The 27,707-nt window shown below is 44.8% G+C and overlaps 1 protein-coding gene across 1 annotated transcript in view; it reads left to right on the top strand.

Annotated features, from left to right (window-relative positions):
- The first annotated feature begins 2,597 nt into the window (after positions 1 to 2,597).
- OC90 (otoconin 90) overlaps positions 2,598 to 27,707 on the top strand; it is a 29,449-nt gene continuing 4,339 nt past the window's right edge. Inside the window, exons 1-12 of the mRNA XM_030549470.1 lie at positions 2,598 to 2,724; positions 6,184 to 6,243; positions 6,923 to 7,097; positions 11,438 to 11,550; positions 14,216 to 14,344; positions 16,300 to 16,341; positions 18,875 to 18,925; positions 20,872 to 20,928; positions 21,564 to 21,608; positions 23,765 to 23,926; positions 24,375 to 24,473; positions 26,911 to 27,085. Of these exons, the coding sequence (XP_030405330.1) occupies positions 2,598 to 2,724; positions 6,184 to 6,243; positions 6,923 to 7,097; positions 11,438 to 11,550; positions 14,216 to 14,344; positions 16,300 to 16,341; positions 18,875 to 18,925; positions 20,872 to 20,928; positions 21,564 to 21,608; positions 23,765 to 23,926; positions 24,375 to 24,473; positions 26,911 to 27,085 (1,235 nt within the window). The remainder of the gene's footprint in view (positions 2,725 to 6,183; positions 6,244 to 6,922; positions 7,098 to 11,437; positions 11,551 to 14,215; positions 14,345 to 16,299; positions 16,342 to 18,874; positions 18,926 to 20,871; positions 20,929 to 21,563; positions 21,609 to 23,764; positions 23,927 to 24,374; positions 24,474 to 26,910; positions 27,086 to 27,707) is intronic.

Raw genomic sequence — 27,707 nt, 5'->3', positions numbered from 1 at the left:
AACACTTTTTCTTTCTTTACATGAATCACATGTAAAGTCTGTAAGAGATTGTCAGAGTTACTTTTTCAAATAAAAAGCATCCATTTGCTTTCAGAGTATTTTTCAGCCCTTTTATTTACTTTTGCAAATGTCTGTACTTCTTACATTTTGTTTATAAGAACATGTTTAGGAAATTGGAAATTATACAACAACCTTGGGCAAATGCCAGCGGACACACTGGTTCAGGAAATACTAGGCATTTCAGAGTCATTCCCCAGACTTAAGAAGGGGAATACTTCCAGAACCAGGAATCTCTCCACAGCTGGCAATCACTTTATATTCATGTGATTATATATTAGAACAAGCATGCATGCAGGAAGTGTTTGTGGTCCTACTGAAAGCAGTTTGTGTATTTGGAATTCATCTGATCAGGTTGCAGAGACACCTCTGTTTAACTTGTGACCAGTCTCACAGCACAAATGTCAGGGAACAAAGAGTCAAGCAATTTTTGCAATGGCCTAGATGTTGCAATGAATGAAGTCAACAAGATTCCATATGGGCACCTACGTGGAGCTCATTGTAGGATCAGTCAGGGCCTTCAACTATTCACTGAACAATTTAGAATAACTAAATTCTGTGACACTGTAAGCTTTTGGGGGCAGGATTTTCCTCTACTACATGTTTGTTTAGCACACAGCATAATGGGGCCCCAACTCAGTGTGCTTCTAGGTGCTTCTGGAATAGACATATGAAATAACAAAGTAGTAAAAAAATCACAATCTGCTTGGGGAAAGGGTTAACTTTTGTCAACTAAATTGCTGACTGCAAATTCTGTGCTCTCTTGTATGTACTAAGGAGAATGTGTGGAGAGCTCCTTTCCTTATATTTTGACTGTAAACCAGGTTCTCTCTTTTTGTTAACAAACATTGGCCTATTGATACTAACTGGAAATTGGAAATGTCATTACCAGTCATACAAAGAAAAGGAGTCAAATAATTACATGGGGCCTGAGATTATGATATAACACCTCCAGCAGGCTGCAAATATTCTTGTGCTAGTAATTTTATGCCAATTAAACTTGTTCAAAAGAATTAAGTCAGCTATGAAACATGCTTGAGCAATTGCCTCTGCTCTCCATGAGTTTAGGGCTATTGTTCTTGCTCTGCATAAATTCTTTGTTTTCAGATTCAGAATCATGGATTTGGTCTGGGCTTTACAAAGGACGATATTGCAGTTGGGTACCCAGAATCCATTGACAGTCAATGGAAGTTGGGTATCAGACTCACTCGCTTAGACTCCTTGGAAAATGACAGCCTAAAAGTATTTGAGTGTGATTTTCAACAGGGCATAAGTGACTTAGGAGCACAAGTCCCATTGAAAGTCAATGGGATAAGGTGCTTTTGAAAATTTTACCCACTGATCCTCCGCTGGTGCAAATCAGCACAGACTACACCTGAGCGATGCTGATTTGCACCATCTGAGAATGTGGCCTAACATGTAATTAACAGTAATAACATGACATGGCAAAAGGATTTTTATCATTGTAAAGGGAGCACAGGGAGCAGCCTGCAAATCAATGATAGCTTTGCTTAACTGCAAGTTCGGGCCAAATCTGTTTATGCATGTGCAGTATTAAATGACACACCTGTTAATGGGTTCAGAACATTTTGGTCAGTGATCTGAATTCCTTGTAGCTACCAAGGTGCTGCTTCTCTTTTCCTGCAAAGATCACATTTTATAAGAAGGACTTATCTGTTTGGAGAAAAGCAGAGGATACAAGCAGAATGACAATCTTACTGGGTTACTGTTTACCCAAAAGCCTTTCACTGGGGCTCAGTGGAATACATGGAGCTCCTGGAGATTAATGCAGAAATAAAAATAAGTGGCTCCAAGATTCTCCTATGCTACCTCCTCCCCAAGCACTCCTGAAAATTTTACCCATCCTTAAGGAAGCAAAAGAAACTCAAAACAAAAACACAAACTCTGCAAATTACTCACCACCAGGTGGAGAAATGCAAGAAGCAGCAGAACAAATCACTACCCTTTATCCCAAAACGGAAAAGTAAACGTGGGAAAATTCTACCTTGGCAGCTTCAAAGGGAGGCAGCAATAATCCAAATGAAGAAGCAGAAATAGCCGGTGGGAGTAGACAATATAAATGAGATAAGCCAATCTTTGGGGTAGTGACCTAGCACAATGGGGCCCTGACCTGCTTGGAGTCTAGGCACAATAGCATTATAAATGGTAAATAATAATAATATGGACTTCAAAAAACTAAACAAATACGTGCCAATAACCAGTACCCAGGCTCCTTAGTGAAGCAATCAGAAATACAGCAAACAAAAAATCCGTCAGATATCCCTCGCAACACACTATTAATATATTAATAGATTAGGTGACCTGTTCTGATAAGATACATTGCTAAACTGATAACTGTCTAATGGTGCTGCTTCCCTTGTGCGTGATATGGTTTGAGTTGAAGCCCTCAAGCTCTGAGGTGGTTCCAATGTGAATGAAGGTTGGGGCTGAATCTGAGGGAGCATTAGGAAAAGAATTCTGTATCTGAAAGGGACATCCAAGCACAGAAGACACAGGAAAATAGGGGGGTTGAATTAGCAATGGAGCTTCAGTGCAGATTCTCCCTAACTGCAAATCAAACAAATGAAGATCACAGAGATTTCTGGACTAAAAGGCACAATGGAAGAGGCCAACTTGTCATAGCTCAGGTGAGTACCCCTAGTAAGGGTAAGGTTCAGCAAACAGTTAGTATTTGTGTAAGTCCACCCCGTATTTAGCAAAGCACTTAAGCATGTGCAGAACTGCTTTAAAATTGAAGTCAACGTGACTTAAGCATATGCTTTGTTGAATCAGTGCATTAATGGTGCTACCAGGGCACTCTGGTATCTGGCTATTCAATAAAATAACGCACTCTCTGTCCTTATGAAGTGTATATATATTTTCTTTTTCTTTTCCATTTTAAAATTCTTTCTTCTTGAATATATTTGGTGAGACAGGCGGCCAAGAATCGGAGCCCCCAGCCCTTCCACTTGCACCTGAAAGAAATCTGAGTAAGAATTTTTAAGCTTTCCTTGTTACAATATTTTCATGCATTAAGAGGCACCAGGGTGCAATCTCTTTGGGCAAGAGATCCAGAAAGAACTTTCCAGTAGTGTTCAGAGATCTGTCCCTCATTATACTGGACCTTTAGCTGAGGTTAAATAACCTCAGAACCCTGACTCACTTATCTTACCTTGATGTAAGTCCCCTGACCTTGGTGGAGTTCCTCCTGATTATCATCAGTGTTAAGAGGAGGATCAGGTTCCTCTGTCAGATACTGCATCATTGGTATCAAGTATCAGAGGGGTAGCCGTGTTAGTCTGGATTTGTAAAAGCAGCAAAGAATCCTGTGGCACCTTATAGACTAACAGACGTTTTGGAGCATGAGCTTTCGTGGGTGAATACCCACTTTGTCAGATGCATGCAAAGGATTCTTTGCTGCATCATTGGTGTTGCTGGAGCACAAACCAAAAGCCACAAAACCAAAACCATTTCTCCTATAACCTAGGTGAGGTCCCTCAAATTGACTAGAGAAGAATTTGTACCACTGATCCCGAGTTTATTGTTGCAAAAGGTTTATAGCTAATTCAAGTTAGGAATTTACATTTGAAACTATAAAATCTTACCTGTTTCTCAAAAGAAAAGTGAGTCTGAAAACTGAGGGTAAGTGAACCTCCAAGTTTCATGGTCTTAACCATATCTTAACCATTGAGCCAAACCAACTTCTTTTTACATCTTAAGTAGGATGGGGTTTATTCTTATTCTCTGGGGTTTATTCTTATTCTTAAACCCCAGAGATTATAAAATGGGCAATTTCTGATGGCTGTTTGGGGTCTGTGTAGTTGAAAGACAATCTCACTCCAGTCCCCAGCACAGATATATTCACATAAAAAAATCACAACCATAGCTGACATTTTTGGCAGTCACAGAAGAAAGGATCAGACGAGTACAGAGAACGAAACGTATCAGTTCTACTAGAGGCGTTTCTTCAGAGCTGGGTGACAACCTCTCCACATGGTTACCTCCTTTAACATTAAACTCTTTACGGGGTTTGATGGACAGACCTGGATTCGTCTGGATTCCACCTCCAGCTCAGCAGGCTGGAACATCCTTATCTTCTTCCCATAGGAATGTATTTAGCGGTGCCTCTTGCCCCCCCCCACCCCCTCGTTCCTCCTGGCAGGGTCAGCAGGGCAGCTCTGAAGGAAAATCTTAAGCACAGGACAACACCCACTTACTTGCCAGATAGTTGGAGACTCCCATGAAATAACACTAGTGCACAGTATATTCAGGAGAGTAACTGTATTAAACAGAAAGTAAATATAACATAATAGGGTAAATCACTGCTTTGAGGTGCTCATGCTGATAATACCCATGAATTTCCCCAGTCATGTGACCTGACAGAGCAAGAGTAAAATATACTGTCCCATTGTTACATGTACTTTGTAGGGGGCCTTCATGACCTGTGACAGCAATTGCTTCTGTGGAGCAATTAGTAACTTGGCAGACTTGGCTCAGCCCAAACGACTCACACATGGGTCCCTCCACAGGTTCAACAGACAGCAGATAATAAAATCCCCAAATACCACCCCTGGGCATGAGGACAGTTCAGAGAATAGGGGAGTCTTCCAAACAATTTCCCTTACTAAAGGATGGTGCACTCACAACTCCATGAATGATCCTCAGGTTCAGAGCTGAAGCTGAACTCCTCGGTCACTGCACTGCAGAGGGGCTGACAATCACAGTTGGCAGGCATCCTCTTCATGCAGGAATCGGGCTGATTCTGTTCCCCAGGTTTCCCTTCGCTCCCGGTGGGCAGCAGGGTGCATGGCTCAGGGTGCAAATTATAACAATTCTACTAAAATCCTAACTCTGATCTCCTGCCCTAGCGCTCGGATACAGTCACAGCAGGCTGGCAGGCCAGGGCTAGCAGCAGGAGCAGTACTTGGCACATGGTAACTGATTTATCTAGGGAGTTGGAAGGCTAACTTAGCCTGGCTGAGTAGGGAGTTTTCCCAACAAAACTCTTAAAACTGGGAGTCACCTTGAGCAGGGAAAGGACTGGGATTAGGGATATTGCCTCCAGGCACCCAGATGCCAGTTCTCAGTGGGATCCTGCGCTGCAAGGTTGAGACTCACAGACACATCACACACCAAGTCCTTTCCTTTCTGTGGCTGGCTTCAGACTTCTCCAAAATGGCTTTTCCCTTCTCACAGAGCTCCCAGGAACAGGCATCTCACTTTCTATTGGTCAAGCTAGTTCTTCCCAGGTTTTGACTTGTCAACCATTTTACTCTGCCCCGCTCCATTCCCCCAGACACTGCCCCTGCTCTGAGCAAGTGGCCATCCAGGTACACCTGCTATCCTCCCCAGAGTTGACAGGGCTCCTGTGCCTCGAAACAGTGTCTCTCCTCTCTCCCTCTTGGTTGCCTAGCAGACTTTGAGTCTGCCCTTGGCCCCGTCCTCCCAGGGACAGACGTGCCCTTCCCTGAGTTACAAGCACACAGAGACCCAGGAACCCAAGTAAGCTCTTTGGGGGTGATAATGAGAGAGTGCTGGGAGGGAAGCTTGCGTTGCTGTTACATATTCTATACTTCTTCGAGGGATGCATAGACTTCAGTATCCAGGGCCATCAACATAATTTTCAAACGGCTGTACCAAAACAAGTTAAAAGGCCTGAAAAACAGGTCTTCAAATATCTTTACAAAAGAATGCCTGCATACCTCCAAACCCAGCGATGCCACACTGACCATTGTGTCATATGCCTTGTGGAATTTTCTTAAAAACCCAGCTCCTGGAGTCAGGTGATTCTATGAGCATCTCCATCTTTCAATTTGTCTGTTCAAAATTATGATTCTAACCTCCTTAGCTGCAGAGAAAAGCATGACAATAAGACCCCAAAAGGCTCAAAAATCAGGAGGCAAAAAGAAATAGATTTCCAAAGGTATTATTTATTAAAATCTCATGATTTAAGGGGGCTTGTCTCATACTTTTTGAATGCTCAGGGTTGGCTATACTGCAAGAGTTATATCATGCCTCCAGCTGCATTATGCCTCCTGTTGAAATCAACATTCTGAAATCAATGGGAGCGACATACGTTTATACAAAGGCAAACATTTTTCACATTTTATTATGTTTTTGGTTTAGACAATATCACATTCTTCAGTGGGGTCTTTCAAAACGTGGACAGTGTTGCATTGTTTTTTGGTAAGTGCAGACTCATGGTTTGGTATTTTTGGCAGTAAAATAGCATGGAATTTGTTTATAAAAAAAGAGCAGAAAAATCTCTAGAAATTACAGATTCCTTTAAAGCTAATATCTACGGATTAAATTGTCTGCAGTTCTTAAGGCTCCCAGAAGGGCTGCTGTACTATGTCAGTCCTTAGACCAGAGGTCCCCACCCTGTGGGGCGTGTGGACGAATGTTTGAGGGGGTGGGGGGCAGAGGAACATTCAGGGGCACATGGCAGGGCCCAAGCCACCCGCCATGGATGGTGGGAAGGGAGTGCCAACCAGCCCTGCTCCGCTCCAAGCTCTGCTTTGGCCCTGCCCCCAGCCACGGCTTTGCACCTGTCCTTAGCCCCACCTCCACCCTCGGCCCCTGCCTGCAGCTCCATTTCCAGCCCTGCTCCCAGTTACAGCCCCAGCCTTGGCCCACTTACCCCGTCTGTATCCTCCCCACCCTGGGGAGACACAGCCCCACTCCCGGCCCTGGGGAGCGGGTCACAGATTGGATAAGTGGGGGTGTGACCCTGAAAAGTTTGGGGGCCTCTGCCTTAGACCCTGATCCTGCATTTGAATCCACGGAGGGGGACCCCAGCAGCTACAGCATCATCCAGGTCTTTCCCAGCTCTGAATATCATCCTCCTATGTCTATTTTCTCTTAGACTGCCTGGGTTCTCACTTCACTTGGCTACAGTCCATATTTACCAACTTCCCTGCACTGCTCCATTTTGTGAACAAAATGAGATGTGTAACTGGACTTTGCCCCAGGGATTTCGAAGACTACGGCTGCTCTTGCCGGTTCGAGATGGAAGGGCTCCCTGTGGATGAAGCGGACAGGTGTGTTTTGTTCCTGGGAGATAGTTCTCCTGGGGTGGATGGGTACGAGAGGGGAAGAACAAAGTGTGGTGGGAGGAGCAATGTTGAAATCTTGCAGTGACAGTCTGAAAGTTAACACCTGGCTAAACTGCATATGGTCATAACCAGGGGACCCTTAGCTGTACAAATGGATGATTGGCTTACATGCTAATATCCAAGTATCCAATCTGTGCTTACCTGTAACTGCCCATCCTCGACCAACAGTGTCTCCAATGACCAACGAAACATAGGCTATAACATCGGTTATCCTGGCCTCCTAAACGATCATTGCCCTTTGTTGGTGCCATCCATTTCCCAGTCACCAGCAATAACAACAGCTACTTACAGCACAGCCCTGGAACCACATAAAGCAGTAGCTTCCCAAAAGGCTGTTTTCAGTGGTCTAGGGATAATTTTAGAACTGGATAACCCCATCCCCTGGATCTTCAGGCATGGATAGTAAGCCCATGTGTTGTGCTTCTCCCTTGCTGTCCCCATATATTGGGATTTGTCATCCAAGCCTTTATTTCCCTGAATACTCTCAGCTGGCAAAATGTGGACTCTCTGCCCCTGAAATTAAAAGCAGGTGTAGTCCACGCCGCTGCACCCACATTTCACTGGAACCCTGGCTGTGAAGCTGGGTTAAACTGGTTGCAAAAGGAAACCACTCCTGAGAGGCAATGGAATCTCTCTATGTACATGCTCATTGTCATAGTACCTGACCATCTAAATGCATTCATAGGTTACAGACCATGATAGCATGGAAGCACAAAGCTATTCTCTTCATTGTACACCTGGGTAAACTGAGGCATGGTGTGATTAAGTGACTTATCTCAGATCACACAGGACATTTTTGGCAGTGTTGGGAACAGAACCATAAACTCCTGATCTTGAGCACTGAGCTTTAGCCTCTGCCCCTGGTGGGTGGATCTATCTTGGAAGGTAATTCAGTCCGTGCTCTTCCTTACTAGGCCAGTAAGGTAAAATATAGGACAGGAGGCTTCAGTGCTGAGAGTCCTGTTTCTTCATGGTCACTTGAGTGGGGAACACCGGGAAAGAAATGCAACAAGGGCCAAGTCCTGCTCAGGAGTACGTGGGGAAAGAAGGGATTTCATTTGCGAAGCGAGCAATGTTGTCATGGCTTAAAGAGGATTAATGTAGATTTTTGCGTGGAGATGAATCTGCTGCAATCCCATATCATCTGAAGGGGAGGAAAATGGAATTATCATCTTCCCAGCTGTGAAAAGCCACACAAAGTCCTAGTGAATGGCTTGGTGAATTGCTCTATGAATAAAGGTGCTGACACTCTGAAATCAGAGCTCGATCCAGTTCAATGAACTGATAGCTGAGAAAGCTCTACATCCTAAACAGCCCCTCGCTTATCATTTTAATGAAAAGATACGTAAATACAGAAGCCTGAGAAGCTGCGGGACGATCTATCAGAGTCTTTGGCCTGAGAAAGATTCGCAGACACGGCCTTTTCAAACAGATGGATTTGAAATGGATTAGCAGCATCTGTCCCATCAGTACAAACCCCACTGTATGATATAGGAGATACAGATGTTTGCTTTTCTGTATATATACACACACAAGATACTGTTCAGATTTAGAGAACCTTTCTAAAAAGACACTGAAAACATCTTGCTAAAAGAAACAGTTCTGCCAGTGCCAAGATCTGTGTTACGCAGAAGTTGGTGAGTTGCTGAAGTTCATTCTCCATCTAAATTCCTTAATCCTGATCTTCTAGTCTGAGACTGGAGAGGTGAAGCAGAGAGCTCAAGAAACTCGCCCATGGTCAAAAAGGCAAATCAGTGGCAAAGCTGGCTTTAGAGTTAATGGGCCTGATCTCCACTCTATTACTCCAATTCTATAGTGGTTCGATTGCATTGAACTTAATAGAGTCACACTGGTATTAAACCAGTCTGACTGAGGATCCTGAGATTCCAGCTGGGGTCTTTAAAGTGAAGTAGTTAAATAATATTTTGCTATTCACGGACAGCTTCCATTGAAGGATCCCAAAGCACTTTGCAAATATTCATGTTAGCTTTTCAGAACCCCTGTGAGGGAGGGAAGTAGCATCATCTCCACAGTCTGACTGAGCCAATTCAGTCTCTGTGAATCTAGGCCTCAGTTTCTAAGGTACTTGAGTGCCTAAATCCCAGATTTAGGTTCCTAAGTGGCCTGGGATTGCTAAGAGGAGTGGGGCTTAGCACATCTCCATTCATTGGCCAGTTCCCCGCCTCTACTGGCTTTTATGAATCACAGTCGAAGGTCCCTATCCATCTCCATTCATGGTACAGGAAGCCTAGGTGCCAAGCTCACAATGTGTTCCTGTGATGCTGAGCATCTCAGCACTTAAGTATTTTTGTGAATCTAGGCCTGTGACATGCCAAAGGTCGCGGAGCAAGGAATAGGAACCATTTCTCAATGGTCTCAGTCCAGCACAACACTTAATATTCAAGTAAGTGCTTTGCTGGATCAGGATCTTAGTCCTGTGTCTTAATCAGAAAACCAAATCACTCTCCACTAGCTTTCCCTTCTCTGATGCTAAGCAGCAAACCCCTTAACTGTTGCACATTCAAATAATCCCACTAGCGAGAGTGAAATAAAGGACCAAATATATAGGAAGTTTCCTTATATCCCATGAAGGATTCCACCTATAAAGACCACCCAGTGCTCTACTTTTACCCCATTGCTCTTTCATTCTGCAAACCTGTACCTTTGATGCTGTCGGGCTGCACGGCAGGGCTCTAGGTTTTGTACGTGGCTTGAATTTACAGCACTCAGCATTGTCTGTATACTTCCCAAACATTGCCAAGAAGCTCCGGGGAGGATTTCCTCGACCTGTTACTGTAACAGGCAGTTCGTCTTGGTGATCGCAGGCTGTAGTAGGATCTTGGAAACTGGATATAATGTTGATTGTCCAGCTGAAGACTATGTCAAGGCTTTTCTATGGAATGTTGTCATTCCCATCTTCGTTTAATATCCCCCAGTACCACTGTGATGCCCAAGTGCAGTCACACCATGGAAAGGTTCCAGCAGAGAAAGCAGACGGAGACCGGTGAGTGGAAACAATAGACAGGTCAAACACTCACCATGTGTTAGAACAGATGTTTCCTTTTCTCCTCTGCCCCTGTTAGTGTTCGCTCACATTTTAAAGACAGTTACACTATAATGCAAAGGGTTTCTGTCACTTGCTCCTGTTCTGTAGAGAACGTACATGGGATTAAACAGTTTGAGTCCACCCAATGTGAACACAATCCAAGGCCTCGTAGGAGATCCCTGTTCAGAAGCAACCCCTGGGATTCTCATAGCCTCAGATAAATCCTTTGTACCAAGACAAAAACATCCTAGGCAGAGCCCATATTAGGAGCCCTCCTGCTTGCCTAGCTGCTGAGAGCCATGACAACGTCAGAAGATGGAGATTGTCTTTGCCTTCCCAGGCAGCGCAGGGGCAATGGAGCACACTTGGAGTAGGGTAGAATGAAACAAAGTGCGCACAGGGTACAACCATCTGTGGCCCAACACAAACACCAGCCTATTCCATACACATGGAGGAGGACATGGTGCTCATGTCATAGCCTTAATAATCCCTCCGAATATCTGTGGCAGAAAGATACGTCTGATTATCTGTTATGAGGAGGCAGAGGACCCAACCTGCAGAGAGGTTAAATGAATCCCCTAGTCCCACGAAGGAAGTCAGCCGCGTTCAAACACAGCAACTCCAAGTCCGGTGTCTTGCCCCAGAACAGTGGGAAAGAAGCTTGCACCTCCCTGAATGACCTGAGGGGCTGCCAGGGGCTGGGGCTGTCCCCAACCCCGGGCTGTCCTAACTTGAACTCTGTCTGCCATGGCTTTTGCAGCAGCCAAGAAATAGTTGGGGCATAAAAATGTCTCCTGTTGGCCCCTCTGGGCCAGGGACTCTAGAAAAAGGAACTAGCAGAGCCAGCTCTGTGCTTGGCAGGGAGACTCTCTGTGCCTGAGGGCTCCTTTGCACCGAGACTCAGTGTAAGGGGGGTGCAGCAAAGTGGGGAGAGGCAGACAGATTCTCGCTGTGCTCAGTCTATTAGGCCTAGTCAGCCATGAGGGGAAAAGGACCACACGCCCATCCTCTAGGGGCCAGAGGAATGAATGCTCCTCACTGACAAACTAGTCAGAAGAAAAGGGGCGCCTCCCCTTTTCTCCCACAGCATCCTGCACACCCGCCTGCTGCACAGTGCATCACCACCCCAAAGGGGAGGCAGGCAGTGAAGTGAAAATGAAGGTGGGCGTCCCTGGCATTCTTCTCGTTGTCTTCTTTGTTCCTTTGTTTTGTTTCTAAGCTGCTGTTTCCAGCACCGCAAATGTTATGAAGAAGCTGTGGAGCTGGAGTGCTTATGGGACCCTGCCAAGATTTCTATGGACATCAGCTGTCTGACGAAAAACATTACCTGCGGTAAGGTTAAAGGGGATGCTGCCTGTTACCAGGGCTTTGTACTCATTGGGGAAAAGGGGAGTTGCTTTTGCATTTGTACAGTGCCTAGTGCAACGGGGTCCTGGGCCATGACCGGGGCTCCTCAGGGCTGCAATGATATAAATAATAATTCCTATTAATTTACTGAAAGCCATGTAGAGGCTAGACAGAAATTACCCATGATTGTCTTGTAGGTCTAGGTATATTTAATCCTGCCTTGGTGTGGAGGTATGGCCCAGAGGGCCTCTCAAGGTCCCTTCAAGCCCTGTGTTACGGCTCCCTGGATTCCAGATGGAATGGCTGTTGTCGTCATTACCGATGCTAGTTAGAGGTATCAATATTCATTTGGATGTAAAACCAAAAATACAGGAACTGCTACAGGAAACCCGGTGCTGCGCATCCCTGATGGCAGGATCGCTCTCTTTGGAGGCCATTTAGCATCATTTGGTGCATCTGTGCGGCTCACACATGTAGCTGACTGCCCAAGAATGTGGAAAGACATGTTTTTAAAGCACTGTTTGTCTTTACTGAACCTCAGCTAAGACTGTGAGGTGCTCAGATACTATGGCAATGGGGGTCCAGCCAAGTACCTAAGATAGGAAATTTATTTCATGGCCAGAAGGGACCATTGTGATCACCTAACCCAACCTTCTGCCTAGCACAGGCCATAAATGTCCTCCCAATGACTCCTGCATCGAGCCCAATAACGTGTGGTTGAGCTGAAGCATCACTCTGAGTGATGAGGGCTTACCACATCCATTATAAGGCACGGTGATCAATATTAGCATTGCACAACAATGTCAGTGTACTGCACTGGTTGTCCTCATACGTGTTTGAAAAATACTTGGTTGTCTGGCCAATAGCATCAAGTGGAAGATATCCATTGTGAAAGCCGTATTAAATTACTATCCAAAGCAGCAGCAAAAGTCAGGCACCTTCTAGAGCTGGTTTCCAGCTAAAGCTCAGGCAGGACTGAACAGGAAGCCTCGGAGGTCACTTTAAAGTGGTTATTTAGACAAAGACCCCGAAGGGTCAGAAGGGACAGGGCACTGCGTGCGGTCCTGGGTGCCAGCTCCATTTCCTCACCCGAGGAGTTTTATTTCACTTTGTGGGAGTGCTGTGCAGCTCCCCACACAAACTGTACCTAGCAAGGCAATAAGGAATTAAGTCCTTCAGCATCCTAGTTACACTCTGCTCATCATGCCCTTTCCTTAACCACAAATCATTCCCTTCAACCATCCAAGCCACAGCCCCATCTAATGCCAAACCACCAAGAGGCAGTTTTTGTTCCCACCATAAATATAATACACCAGCTGAGAGGAGGTCTGATCAGGAAGGCGTTAAAAGTGCTGATGAGCCCAGTGTGAACCAGGACTCCCAGCACTTATCATATTGGAGCTGCTCTGGTATAAACAGCCATGGAACAATTTTCCAAACACACAAATAAGCCACACCCTCCCGGCCTGTCAATCAGCATAGAGAAAAGCAGACATGCCAAACCCATGGAAAAAAAATGCAGAAATTGGGCCTGTTTTTGGCTTAATTGGTTTACAGCTTGTTGCAGCTTGTTGCTTTTTTTTTTGATTGGCTCCTGACAAGCAGGGGTAAGGGGGGGGAGAGAGAGTCAAGGGTGCACAGTGGGCCCACCATAGTCCCAGGCTGCATGCCAGGGGGATCCAGTCACACAGAGTGTTGGCGTTATTAGGGATTGGCTTGTTATGGCCTTGTTTCAAAATGGAATTAGCTTGATTTTTGGCTTATTGTGAAAGTCGGGGTGCTTATTTACCACCTGAAAGTTGGCAATGGTGGAGAAAAGGGGCATTGAAATGACTTTGTAAGGGGAGGGAGCTCCACTCAGCTCTGGTAAAATCTGAGCAGATGTTACCATGATGTGCAGAAGTGATTTTTCACTCCTCTATATGGTTTCTATTTAAAACAATTTCTCATCAAGCACTAGTCCTCTGTAAAGATCAGGGGCCAGTTCTGAGCGCTGTTACACCATTGTAAATGTAGCGTAGCTAATGCATTGATAGCACCACTCTGGGATAAGCCTGGTTTAACTAACAATCTGATCCCACAACCCTTGCTAGTCTCACACCAAAGCCATTTCTGCTTTAGCTCTGTCTTCAAAAAAGCACGTCACAATGGGGAAAGTCCCCCTTTACCGGAAAATGGCAAAGGCATTTTTGTTCAAACTGGAAAAAAAGTATTGCCCTTGCTTTGGGTGTCAGCCTGGAAATAAATATTCTTCTCAAAGGTGAATTTGTCACAGGGTTCTCAGTGTGGGAAAACAGAAGGTAGTGACTGAAATTGTTTGGCAACCTGTACTGAAACTCAAAGCATGTTCTGTAATATCTCCTACAGTAAGTACAGTGAGAGCTGCACCAAGTACGATCTCTAGCCAGTGGTAGAATGGAAAAACAACAACATTTACTTGAAACGTCACCATGAATTTCCATAGGATAATTCAATCGCATTGCTTTGTGAAGCTGGAGTTTATTTATCCTTGGTACTTGCAGAAACATAGTACAGGGTTATGTTCTGCACAATGAAATGGAGCTGTCGATGGAAAGCCGGACAGGCAAAGGCAGATGGTGGAAACAGATATTTCAATGGTACCTTGTCTGGATTTTTGTTTTTACTCCAGAGTCTGGGGATCCTTGTGAACGGCTTCTCTGCAATTGTGACAAAGCAGCTATTGAGTGTTTTGTCCATTCACACGTTAACTCTTCCTTGAACGGCCTGGATGTCTCCTTCTGTCCAGGTCAGGTTACAGGTAATAATAAAGGGCTTGATCTACTGACCATTCAAGTCAATGGGAATCTTTCCATCAGCAGAAAGGGCACCAAATGGGATCCAAGAAGAATAGTGCTGCCACTGGTGTCTCGGTTTCTTACGCTGCAGATGGCATCAATGTCTGTCCTGTTCTCTGCTCATGCATCATTTCCATTTACTGTGACTTAGTGAATCCTAGTGGTAGGAGGGTGGGGATTAATTCAGGTGATTTGACTAGATGGCCTGATCTACAGAGCATGTTTGTGTGTGAATGGGGCCAGACTAACAGCACTGACAGTTAAAGTCCTCTCTTTGCTCATAGTAAAGGTAATTCATGGGTGAGAGGGGAGACAAGCTTCCCCACTCTGCTCAACTCATGGGACCCCTCCCTGGCATGGCAGAGTGTAGGGTAAGGTCAGGATGAGAGGGGTATTCATCTCCATTTCCATCCATTGACCTCTAAGGCTGCCCAAAGGGCTACTGATCTGGACTTTAATTTTATTGTTATGGACACTTGTTTAGTGAGATCCTCCAACTCGTTTCAAATAGGTCATCGAATGGATTATGAGATGGCGATGACTTTTGGATACTCTGGCCTTGGGCTGGCCTTCAACTAACAGGGGCAGCTGCTCAGCCCAGCTCAGTGGCCATGTTTCCAAAAGTGCTTAGCTGGCTGTGTGTGTGCTTGCAGGAGCCTCGGGGAAGCACTGGAAACATTAGAGTGCCTAAAGGTTGTTACGCTTATCTCAGCCTTCTTTTTTTAATCTGCCAAGTACTTTACCAATATAAACTACTTAACATTCTTGGTAGAAGCAGCAAAGAATCCTGTGGCACCTTATAGACTAACAGACGTTTTGGAGCTTGAGCTTTCGTGGGTGAGTTACTCCTCCCAGAACCCTGCAAAGCTGGCAAGTGTCATCCCTACTGTATAGATAGGGAAATGGAGGGTAAGTGACAGGCCCAAGAGCCAAGATGTTAGCATTGAAGCCAGGAAGTTCACCTCTATTGAGAGAGACCCAAATCAAAAAGCTCAGGGTTTTGATATAAAAATAGTTGTTTCAAGACAATTCCATTTCACAAACCCAAACAGCATTATCGTCCTGCAGACCGCTCTGCTTAGTACTGATGTTAAGGGTAGATTCTCTCTGAGGTCAGTGACCCCCCAACTAGTTTGGGATTCAGAGGTTCCCAGGTATATATCTTCATGGAACAGAGCCCTCATAAATCAAGAAATCTTTTCATTTGACGGTCACCATGATGGGGCTCCACTCACCACGCAGGTGCCTCCTACTGCTCGTCTTAGGCATTAGCTCCGCAAGTTGGTACACCCACTCCCAGTGGGGCCTCAGCTGCCAGGACTTCTGCTCCTGGACACATCTCACTCCAAGGAAGGCAGTGTTCTCTTCATGATACAGCCTCCAGTTATGTCAAAATCTGTATTCCCCCCTTCCAGGGGCAAGTATTGCAGTCCAACTGTCCCACCACTTCTCTAGTGATGACTGCAGCCAAATGTCTGGCCACTTCCCCAATGCCTCCAACACCCTCTTTGTCCTTGCCTCAGGGCCTCACCATGCAAATCCCAGCAGCCAGCCAGGAGCTTTTCTCTAGCATCCCCATCTCTGCTAGCAGTACTGCTCTGTCCAGGGAACTAGCTTCTGTCTGCTTACTAGGCACCCAGTTCTCTCTCCTTTCAATTCAGGGTGTAATTGCACCTGCTCTGCCCTGTGGCTCTTCTTATATGGGCCTGCTGAGCCCTGACTGGCTGTTCTTTGCAGCTCCTCTCCTATTGGCTGCTCTCTGCACAGCCTCCCTAGGGCCCTATTAACTCATTGCATGCCAGTGGCCCCATCATAGTCGCTCATTTGGTGACCTTCCTGTATAGCCGCACTGTGTGTTTCAGGCTTTGAAAAAAATGCTTCCTAACAGTATATCAGCTATGATCTCTCTTCTTCTCAGAAACAACTAGCAAGAAAGGATTGACCACGCTTCATATGGAGGGTATGTCCTGAGCTCTAGAATCCTTTGCCTTTAACGTATTCAATTTATATCAGCTTATCAATCGCAAAAAAAAGCTAGTGCACACTTCAGCAGAGGGATTCTTTACAGAAAAGCAAAGTGCAAGACCTCTGTAGCAAGATGCTAAAATACAACGGGGAAAGTTGTCAAACGTGCCTAAGGAGCCTAAGTCCCATTTTCAGAGGTGACTCAGGCAGGTTCCTAAGTCACTTTTGTAAATGAGATTTAGACTTCTAAATCACTGACAGGTTGAGTCACTGTCATAAGGTGACTGGCTTCTTTAAAAGAGAGCAGGGTCCAGTGACCATGTGACTGGTTGTCTGCTGCCCAAATGGGCTTAAGAGAAAACACCTGGGCCTTATAAAGGGGTAAACAGCAGCTAAAAGAGAAGAGCTGCTGAAAAGGTTTAGGACAGATGTAGCTGAGATCCCTATACACAGAGGCCCAAGTAAGGGCCCCTGAAGTCCTGAACTCAAGAGGAGGGACTGACTCAGCAGAATTTGGGAAGGGCTGATAACTTTGTGGACAGGTTTGGAGCCAGACAGACCAAGGAGGAGGGGCTGTGCCTCATAGGAGTCTTGAGTGGGAGAGAGCTACTTTGGGTGTATATCATATTAATAAACCAGTCCCCAAGAATGTTGCTTGTTATTAGACATAAAATCTCTGTGGATTATTCCGGGGAATCACTGCAGGAGAAATTGAGGAAGGGTGCTGTGGAGTCATACTTGGCCAGCAGGGGGCACTGCACGCAAACATGCCCTTTGAGAGGTGCTGTGAAAATGTTACCCACAATCCTCATAATTTTAAAAGGTAGTTCTGTGTGTCCAACTACAGAAGAACATATGTATTTAAAAAAATAGACTGGTTCAACTATCCAAATTCTCATGTGTGTGTGTGTCTAATATACACATACAAACAGCACTGTTTTAAAACAGGCTGCCTCCCAGATGTTAAAGATGGCAATGATAAAAAGATCAGATTCATGCCATTTTACATGCACACTTTTCTAACTATAACATCTTAGGCCCTGATTCAGCAAGATACTTAAGCAAGTGCCTCATTTTAAGCATGCTCATGTATTAAAGGTAGTGATGTTCTTGAGTACCTTGTTCCGTTGGAGCCTTAAAGAATAATGATCATGAAGGAGTTTCAGTAAATGTTTTCAACTGAAAGCTCTGTCGGGCAGGGCCTGGACTTTGTTCACGTTGTACAGCACTGACTGCCGGGTAGTGTCAGCACTGAACCAATAGTACAGCAATAATGAACCGAAATAAATCAGGTTCCACTTGCACCAGTACTGCTAATGACTAGTCATGTTACGCTCAGTTGATGCCTCTTGAATTGCCCATGAGCTGATCGTGTTTTTACGGCTAGTGAAATGAGACCTCCTTTATTTTTGCAGAGCTTCTGTATCACAGGGGTGATAACCCACTGCTGACCACTACTTCCATGACAGAAGGTTTGTGCATTGACTCTGCAGAAGAAACATTTCCAACAAATTTCAGAACCAGTGAAATAAATAATCCAGGGAAAAGACTGAAATATGCTCCGAGTTAAGCAAAAGGGCTAATACAAAAGAACCTACCATTGGTCCTGTGAGCTAGTACACGACTAAGTCCCAGAGTACAGTGCTTTGGGTTTGTAGGTGGCCTCTGCTGGGAGGACTTGCTTTAATACAACACACAACAACAGTCTCCATCCAGAAATTTGTAATGCACTGGAATGTGCCATGTGTAATTCTGACGTCCAGGATCAAATTGTGAGGTCATTGCTTAGCTCTTACTCGAGGAAATTAGTTAATGACGTCAACGGGAGACTTGCCTTAATAAGGACATGAGGCTTTGATTCATAGTGAAGTCTTTGCATTGGGATGGGGTGGGGGAGAGAGGGAGAGGAGGAAGGGAGATTTCACTGTAAGAGGACTCCAACTTTGGACAGAGCCAGCAGAGATGCTCCTTGAACAGACCTTTCAAGGGAATGGGGCCGATCTATGTAAAGCACAGTGTAAATCTGTGGTGTCGTGTGCAGGGGGTTTACCTCTGCCCTCCATGCAGAGAACATATGCTGGACTGTTGCGGGTGAAATCTAATGCTCACCTTAGAGAAACACAGAAGAGAAGCCAGATTAATGTATTTCTCCAAAGCCAAATGCATCACTTGTGGGGAAGAGGGGAGGCTGCTGCTTTGAAGGATTTTCCACATAGCAGTCCAGCCATGGGATGTCTTTGTAGGGACATGGGAATGCATCATCTGTTATTGCTTCAGGTATTAGCAAGAAGGGGAGCTGGGCAAAGCAGACAGACTAGACAGCCTCTGCGCCGCGGTCTCAGGCCAAATACACTGTCACCAACATGCCAGATCGCCACTCGCAGAGCCCAGTTGCCTTTTTGGAATCTGGGTCCCTGTACAGTGGGGTTGCTCTGAGCCATCATACCAAGCATGAGTCTGGAAGAGTAGAAAATCCCAAGGTCACTTGTGAATGTTAAGACAATACTGTGTGGTTTTTGTTTTTAAAGGAATTCCACCTGAAGCCAGCAATACCAGCTTGAAACCCCCCACTTCTGAGTGTAAGTGATAGTGTTACTTCATAGCTGTCCTCCCCTTGTTCTACGCCACATCTCTTACTTTATCATTTGCAGCTTGCTCTTCTGATCAGACAACAACTCCAGTCTCGGTTTGTGTATTTACAGCGAGTCCCAGAGAACTCAGCATCGCACGGGGGAGAACGCCCAAGGCAGAATGTGAGTGGCAGTTTCTGTATTTGTACATCTGTAATGATCCTTTTCAAAAAACATAACGATAATGAGGCATATGTAATTAGCACATCAACACGAGACCAAAAATAGCTGCAGCAAATATAAACCTTTATTAGGAAATTCACAAAGTTGGAAACACTGCTTGTAACATAGCTAGTAAATGTATCTAGTAAAGGGAGGGTGGGATTCTGAAAAGCAGTGAGCACTGGACCACCTCTACTCCCATGGATATCTGTTGGAGTTTTCCCATTGACCTCACTGGAGCAGAGTTAAGCCAGTACTGAGTGCTTGTCATTAGAGAGCATCTATGCTTTCTTACATCCCAGAAGCGAACGCTAACTATTCTGGTATAAATATGCAGACACCAATTTTAGGGTCGTTTATGATCTGCATCTCTAAATGATTAAAAAGTAGGCCAAAAAAAAGCACTTCTCAGGATGAATTTAGCATGCAAAGGTACTGCTGTCTAATGGTTAGGAGAGGAGGACTGGGTTTCATTTCCAGCTCTGTAAATGACGTTCTGGTCAACCATAGACAAACACTTAAGAATCCAGCCCAGCTGTCCACTAATTATGGGTGCACATCTTAAAACTTCCACAGGGACACTGTTGAAATTTTGGACCTTAACTTAGGTTTACTCATGTGTAAAATGGGCGTGCTATTATACCTCCACTTTAGAGTAGTGTTTGTGGGGCTTATCAGTAAAGTGAAAAGCATTGCAAGCACCTAGTGACAGGTGTATTTTATAATGGGATCAAAACCATTTATCATTTTATCCACAAAACACATTTTTGTCTACTGCAAATTGAAGAGAGAGTACAAACCTCCAGTGGTGACATTTTCACTTTTCCACCCTATCACAAGGCCTTGTGCAAAGGCTGCGTTCACCATCTTTGCATTTCACCATGGTGTGCACTTCCTTACAGTTTGTTTTCTGATAAATGACTCACGTTTTCTGTCTTCAGTGGTTTATTCTGCTGAGCCCAGTGACTTGGTCCTGAGGACTCCCAAAGTAGAGGCAAGGAGGTTTTAGTGGTGGTTTTATTTTTCTGGCAAATCCGTCACTGCAAGCTCCATGTGGTCATTCAGCGTCATTAGCTGTAGTCAGCTGGCCTTTGCGAAGCTGCCTACTCACTGCCCCTGCCCTTGCCCCACAGCTAACGAGCAGTTTAGAGCTCTAGCTCAAACCAAACCTGAAGAAGGATTATCAGACTAGTTGCTGTGTTGCCAGCATGGCCTGATCCTGTAGCCAAGCTCTGAGCATGCCTAAGAGTTGGCTTAGGTGCCTCACTCCAGGGAAGGGTTCAGGCTGAGGATCCTGAGTGGAGGGAAGATCCTATCTTTGACCCATCTGCCAGGTGCACCAGCTCAGCTGCATAGGTGCCTAAACCCCTCTCCCCGGCATTTCATCCTGGCTACCTTAGATTGCTCACTGCTCAGTTTACTGACTCCTGAGGCTCCCTCTCTTAGGCCATAACTTGCCCGTGCATTGTCTGGGGAGCCTGGGCACCTAACTCAGGGCTGAAGATTTCATTAGCGGGCAGGTCACCTGGGGTTTAGGCATCACAGCACCAGGCGGAGCAAATGCCTAAATCTCTTTGAGGACCATTGACTTAGCATCTCTGTGCCTCAGTTCCTCATCTGGACAATGAGGTAACGATGACAGTTGGTTCTTGTTTGAGAATCTCTGATCAAAGCCACTAAGCAAGTACAGTTTGTTTGGTTCACTACCCTAGTGCTTCTGCTTTCCGGTCTAGTTACTGCAAGAGATCACGAAGGCATATCTGCTTCCTTCGTGGATCCCACGCTAACAGGTAAGTGAATCTTAGAGATTGACTAGATGGTGTCACAGTGCGGACAGGGGTGAGAATAAACCTGTAGATGTGTAACTATAGCACGGCACTTGGTAACACAATGCCATTTGAAGTGATTACTATAGTAATATTGTGGCTCACCTGCTTTGAATTCTTTTTTTTTTAAATCATCTTTCCTGGGAGAAAAATTGTTAAAGAGAAATCCAAGTTAAAAATCTCATTTAAATGACAAGTGTTAAAATTGAATTGGCCAATTCACGATTTTTATGCTGTTTAGTTTTTGCCTTTCACTGAATTTGAGCAACGTCAGGATCGCAGCCTCTGCTGGAGAATCTTTCAGTTAAGGCAAAGAACCATTTTCAGTGAACGTTGTTTAAATTTCATAAATTATTTCTAGCTGCAATTTCAAAGGCCCAACCGGGAGTTAATTGCCCCGTGCACCTTGACTTCAATGCACTTTGTGCCTTTGAAAATCTAACCCTCCATTAACATCAGGTTTTCTAATACAATGATCCTTTAAAGCACATTCATAGATATTACAGCCAGAGGGGACCATTATAATGCTCTTTTCTCACCTCCTGCCTTGCATTGCATAGAATTCTCTCATGACCTAAAAGTTGCTTAATATTTTGCAGTTACTACAGTGAAGATCACAGCCACAGCAGCAGCTGCAACTGAAAGTAAGAAGACAGCACCAGGACCCCGGTTTGATATCCTACAACACCCTTTCATTTTCAGTTGACCTTTATGAGGTTAATTCAGATTAACTGAACTGGACCAGGGAAATTTCAGGTGACACTGAATGGGGGAAGGGGTCGCGGGGGGGGGGGGGGAGGGTGCTGCGGGGGGGAGAAGCAATTTTTCATCTGTGCCATCTCTGACCCGGGTATTAGAATTATTTGTACTGCAATCGTGCTCAGGGTTCCCGGTCAGGGATCAGGGCCCCAAACACATACCAGAAAGATGTATGTCAGCATCAGAGAGGAGTAATCCGCCAAGTTCTTGGGAGATTGCTACAATTAACAAGCACCTTCTGAGTTCTAATCCTGCCTCTGAGACTGGCGTACTCCAAAGCTGTCAACAAGTCAGTTTACCTCTTGGCCTCAGTTCCTCCATCCATGCAATGGGGATAATAATATTATTAATGATAATGCTAGTTCCTCTGTACTGAGAGGGGTCTAGCACACTTTTGGGTACTGCGTAATAATATTAATGCTTTCAAACCATTTCCCAATAAACGTGTGTTGCACAAACTAACTCCACCACCTCTGGAGACAGTCGTTAGTGACCTGTTGGAAGACAAAGGAGAGAATGAGCATGGAGACTGAACTACCTTCTCACCCCTGGCAATTTGATTCCTGCAGGACAGGTGTGAGGCAGATTGGTAAAGCAGTGAGGGGCTGCCAGTGTTGTCTGGTCTGTGTATAGACACATTACTTCAGCCTTGATGGATCTCAATACAGTACCATTCACCTGCTCTTAAACACAGAAATGTTAAAGGTCCAACACACACATCCCAGAATCTCTGGGCGTCACACATAGCAATCGCTGTTGTCTGGAATGTGAAGTGTTGTAGCTGTTCATGGCGAGATGCCCGCAAACTAAAGCATCCTTAACTCTGGTTATACTGTCTATGACTATTGAGCATTGCTCCCATTTCACTGCATCACAACCAGCTAAAGCAACCAGCAACCCCACTAGCAATGACCAAAGCTTCTTGGATTAAACTTGGTTTTCCCCTGAAAAAATGCATTCTTGGGCTGACCAAAACTGCACAAATTCACGTGCAATATACCAGATTGGTTCAGGAAAAGAAATTCTGAAAAAAAATAAAAAAGTTTCATTTTGGCATTTCAAAAATGAAACACATCAGTGTTTTGATTTGAAATGACTTTTTGTTTTGAATTTCTCTTGTTTTATTGGAAAGGTAAAAAAAAATGAAATAACATGTTTTGTTTTGGGTTGAATAAAATGTAATTTGACCTGAAACAACATCTTTTTTGTACTTTTGGTTCTGTCAAAACATGTTCATTTCGTGTTGACCCAAAGCTTTTAAAAAAATGTTAAGGTTCAGCCACTGAACTGAAAAATGAGTTCTTCACAGAACTCTAAGTCCAACCCACTTGAACCCCGCTAAGCGATTGGTAAATACTTTATTGTCAGTTCCTTTCTTCACATGCCCTTCTGTGCGCTTTCCTTCTCATGGAAATCTCCCAGCCTCATGCTAAGGCTACAAGTCTCCACCAAAACTCGCTGAGCTCCATAAACAACAGTAGTGTGTATGCAGGGGAATACAAGAGAACGTAAGTGAATGGAGCCACTACTCTGCATTCTGCCTTTCACAGTCTCTTCATGTTCTCCTGACTCATCCGCCAAACCTGAGCTAGAAGAGTGTGTCACCACCTCTCATGCCGCTATTCACTTCAGCACCACTGGGCTACTTTGATGGGGTGATGGACCAAGAATAGAAGAGTGATGAACTCAGGAAACAAACACTGACCTGCACCTTTTCTGGTTGCCCAATCACCTGGTTATATCATTTAGCTACCTGGGATAATCCTTCACCTTCCAAGTATGACATGCATTCTTTTTAACCTGTAATAAACAAACACCACCATCTTTAACCAGCATGACTCTAAGATAAATTAAAAATGTGAAGAAATTAACAAGAGTGGGAATTTGGGGTTTCTATGGCTGGCGGTTAAAGACAGTTCTGTCTGGGATTATTACTCTTTCCTGCTATCTAGGAGATCAATTTACTTCCCATTTAAATGGGCATGGTGTTGGTGATTATCCTGCTATTTCTCCTTCTTGCTTTTCCTTTTCTCCCCATCAGTTCAGAGGGGACTGGAAGGCGATTTAATTGTAAGTGTACCTTCAGGACTTACAGAGGATGCTTTCCTGATGGAAGGGCCAACCACAGCCACAGCAGGTATTAACTCAACAGGGCCAGATGTGATACCCAGTGAAAACGATCCCACCATGACAACAGAACAAGGTGAGTGCACAACAAATGAAATTCATTTTCTATTTCAACTTAAACCACATCCCTGTTCCTGTTCACAGCTACCCAGGCCCAGTATTTCCCCAGGCCATGTGCAGTGGCACTATTACCTCCCTAGATGTATGTATTATCCATACATGGACCTCCTAGAATAACATTGGCTTTACTCACAGCAGCATGTCACTGTGCAGAACACAGATCAGAAGAGGTCATTGACCAAAGCTATAAGCAGGTCTCACCCAGCCTATTCCATTTGTTCTGTTTGGAACAAAACTTTTTGTGCACCCACCAAGGGCCCACATTTGAAAGGATTTCAGTCACATTGCTGGCTCAGCGCCTATGCTTGCAGAGACTCTATTGACAGTGGAACGAGGAAAGCGCCCTCTTGCCTCTGTGCGATTCTTTCTAATGCGAGTTAACGTGTATATCATGTGATCTGCAGAGACAAGCTTTAAGATAGGAGAAGCGAGCACAGCTTCCTCTGCGATATCCCCAGAAGTGACACTTGCTGAGAGGGGGCCTGATGAAGCTGTCAGACAAGGTAGACATAATGATTTTCTCAGTTACATCTAATGAAAAATGGGTCACACTGTACAGTGAAGGTACTTTTACAAATGGTGAGGCTGTTATGAGCATGTTACAGACATGGATAGCATGTGTTATTGATGGTTATAAGTGCATCAGCAGTGATGTAATAATTTCTCTAATACCTTCCGCTGAGGTGCAGAGTTGAAAGAATTCTCCAAGATGGCTGAGCGCTGTCACTGTCGCAGTTCTCAGCGTGCTTCGTCAGGAGATTCCCCCCTGTGTGTTAGACGTGGTGATGGGAATGGCCCCAAAGCTAGGGGCTATGGATAGTCAGGAGCCAGAGAACAGGGGAAAACCAGCATTTCTCAAATGGTTGCATTATTTAAGTTGACTTTTAGATAATAATTACTCATATTCTATTAGTGCCCGGAGTCCCCAGTCTGGGATCAGGCCACTGGAGTATGAGTGGAACAGGAGAAAGAGGGTCACATTTCAGAAGGGACATCATTTGGGGTGACACTAGAGGCTCGAGGATGCAAGCTGAGGCCAGGCTGTATCAGACAAACATGGGCTTCTGGGCATGTAGCAGTGAGAAAGATTTCCTTCAATTCTGACTGCTTGCTGCATCACTAATTACTAAGGCCCCATTGTGCTGAGCACTGTGGAAACACACTCTGCGCCCCCAAGGCCTCTCGGTAGAAATATACAAGACAAAGGAAGTATTATCACTGTTTTACAGGTTTGGAGACTGAGGCATATGGGGATTAAAGTAGTTTACCGAGGATCACACAGAAAGTATGTGGCAGAAGTAGAGATCAAATGCAGATCTGAGTCTTAGTCCAGAGCCTTAAACCATAAGACCATCCTTCTTGTCAATAGGCAGGCAACAGGTTGCTCACTCGCTCTCTCCTCTGGTAGCCAAACTTAATTAGGAAAATTTTTAAAGTGGATTATGGAGGAACGTCACACACACATATCAACTTAGCATTAATGGTGTGCGTGGGTTAACTGGCACAAATTTCATTTTGAAAAATGCACCTATTAGAGTCCTGCGGGGGATTCTCTTTTTAATCCCACAATATCCACTCCCACCCGTTCCTGCACTGTTTGGTGAATTTTTATCCTGCCCTCACTGTTACGGCAGTGAGTCCTGCAGGACCCATGGGATCCCGGTCCCGCAGCAGGGCTCTAGCCCCTATTGTTCCTTCCTTCAGACACAAGATAGCCATTGTCTTGCTCCTTATTCATTCCTCTGAGTGAGCTCTGGATTTTAATCATTTCATTTTCTGAACGAGTGCATTGCATTCTTATTTCCGACCATCTTAAAATGGCTTTGGGCACCTTAGGAGAAAGGTAATGTTTCAGGTTAAATTGGCTCTAAGTGCAAAACATTAATATCACAACCCCTTTTAATTTGCATCTTACACTTGCAGATCAAAACAGCTTTCCTGTCATGAAAGTCTGTGTTCCCATTTTGACTATTCTCTGTCTCTCTTTTCTTAATGATGCTCAGCTGGTTTAACAACATTTAATTACTCACCAGTGCCTCTGAACGGGAGATCTCGTTTCATCTGCCTTTTCCTTCTCCACAAAGAAATAGTCATTAGAATCTATTCTAAGCAAAGGCAATTTGTGCTCAGTGTAGAACAGCCAGTTTTAAAACAATTACATGGAGATAATAGGAGAGTAACCGAAGTTTGGGAGTTACTTCAGCTAGGTTTCAAGATGGTCGTGGTTTTGGTTGAAGGATAGAAATATTGGGATGGTCTGTAAGAATAACACAAAATAAAATAACTAAGTAAATGAAGGAAAATCTAATCCCAGTGGAAAGGCAGATGTAGGATTTCTCAAGTCATCTGAAACTACAGTGGTAGTCCCAGGAGTCTAATTTGATTGAACACATTTGACCTCCTTTTACAGTGTGCTACTACAGCTGTTCTTATTCCTGTTATGGTAGTGCCTAGATCCTGATCATCATGCGACGCTAGGCACTGAACACACACAGCAGAAAGACTGTAACATTGTGTAATTATTTATTAGTATTACCATAGTGACTTGGGGGTCCTAGTCACACATGTGCTTGTCCTGTACAAACACAGAACAAAAAGCTGATCCTTGCCTGAAGAGGCTGATAGTCTTGCATAACATTCTGCTGAAGATCCTGTGAAGCATGTGGTATGTGGAAATACATACAAGCTGTATGTCACTCACCAGTTTTATGAAAATCAGCTGGTAAATTCAGACCCATTCCAGAGGACCCTGTGTAATTAGAGAGACGTTCAATAAGGTTCTGAGGAGAGACATGGATTATGGAAGGCAGAAACTATGTAAAATGAGTAAGAATTTGAGAGAGAGTTTGTGGTAGCTCTGTCCATTCCAAACAAAGAGAAGACATGGTCTCTGCCCAGAATGTGCATGTTACTTAGTAAACAAAATGTCTCTCTTTACAGTCTGTGACAGATTCACCTTTCTGCAAATGAGTGGGAACGGAAAGGTGAACCGGGAGCTGCCTCGGCTGGGAGAAATGCTATTTTGCTTGACTGATCGATGCCCACAGGAATTTGAATCTTATGGCTGCTACTGTGGCCAAGAAGGAAGAGGTTATCCTACAGATGTACTGGACAGGTGCTGGATCATCAACAACCTGCTAGTTGGCACGGTCTGTTGTTAATCATGGCTATTACAATGGTGCCTAGGGCCCACCCAAGGTCAGGACCCCACTGTGCTAGGCCCTGCCCCGAAGAGCTTATTTAAATAGATAAGACAGAAATGGTGGGGAAAAGGCTAGACCAGAGGTTCTCAAACTGTGGGTCATGACCCCAAAATGAGTTTTAATGCAGTCATCAGGGCTGGTGTTAGACTTGCTAGGGCCCAGGGCCAAAGCCCAAGCCTGAGGGCTTCCGCCCTGGGCTGTGGGCCTCAAGTGAAGCCCATGAGCTTTGACTTTGGCTTCCCTGCCCAGGGTGGCAGAGATCAGGCAGGTTGAAGCTTCAGTCCCCCACTCAGGGGGTTATGTACTATTTTTTGTTGTCAGAAGCGGATTGCAGTGCAATGATGTTTGAGAACCACTGGGCTAGGCTGTTCACACACAGCAATCAATGGGATGGTGACAAATGTAATGTTAACCTCTCAGATTTGAGGGGTGGAGTGGTTAGGAGGGGCAAGGAGGGCACTATAGATGAGGAGAGGGAGGGGAAGAAGGTGTGGAGTGAGGCCGAGGTAAAGCATACTCAAAGAATGGATGGAT

The sequence above is a fragment of the Gopherus evgoodei genome, chromosome 2 (genome assembly GCF_007399415.2).
Source record: "Gopherus evgoodei ecotype Sinaloan lineage chromosome 2, rGopEvg1_v1.p, whole genome shotgun sequence".
Classification (NCBI taxonomy): domain Eukaryota; kingdom Metazoa; phylum Chordata; order Testudines; family Testudinidae; genus Gopherus; species Gopherus evgoodei.
Note: the sequence above shows the minus strand (reverse complement) of the source record. Positions and strands in the feature narration are given on the sequence as shown.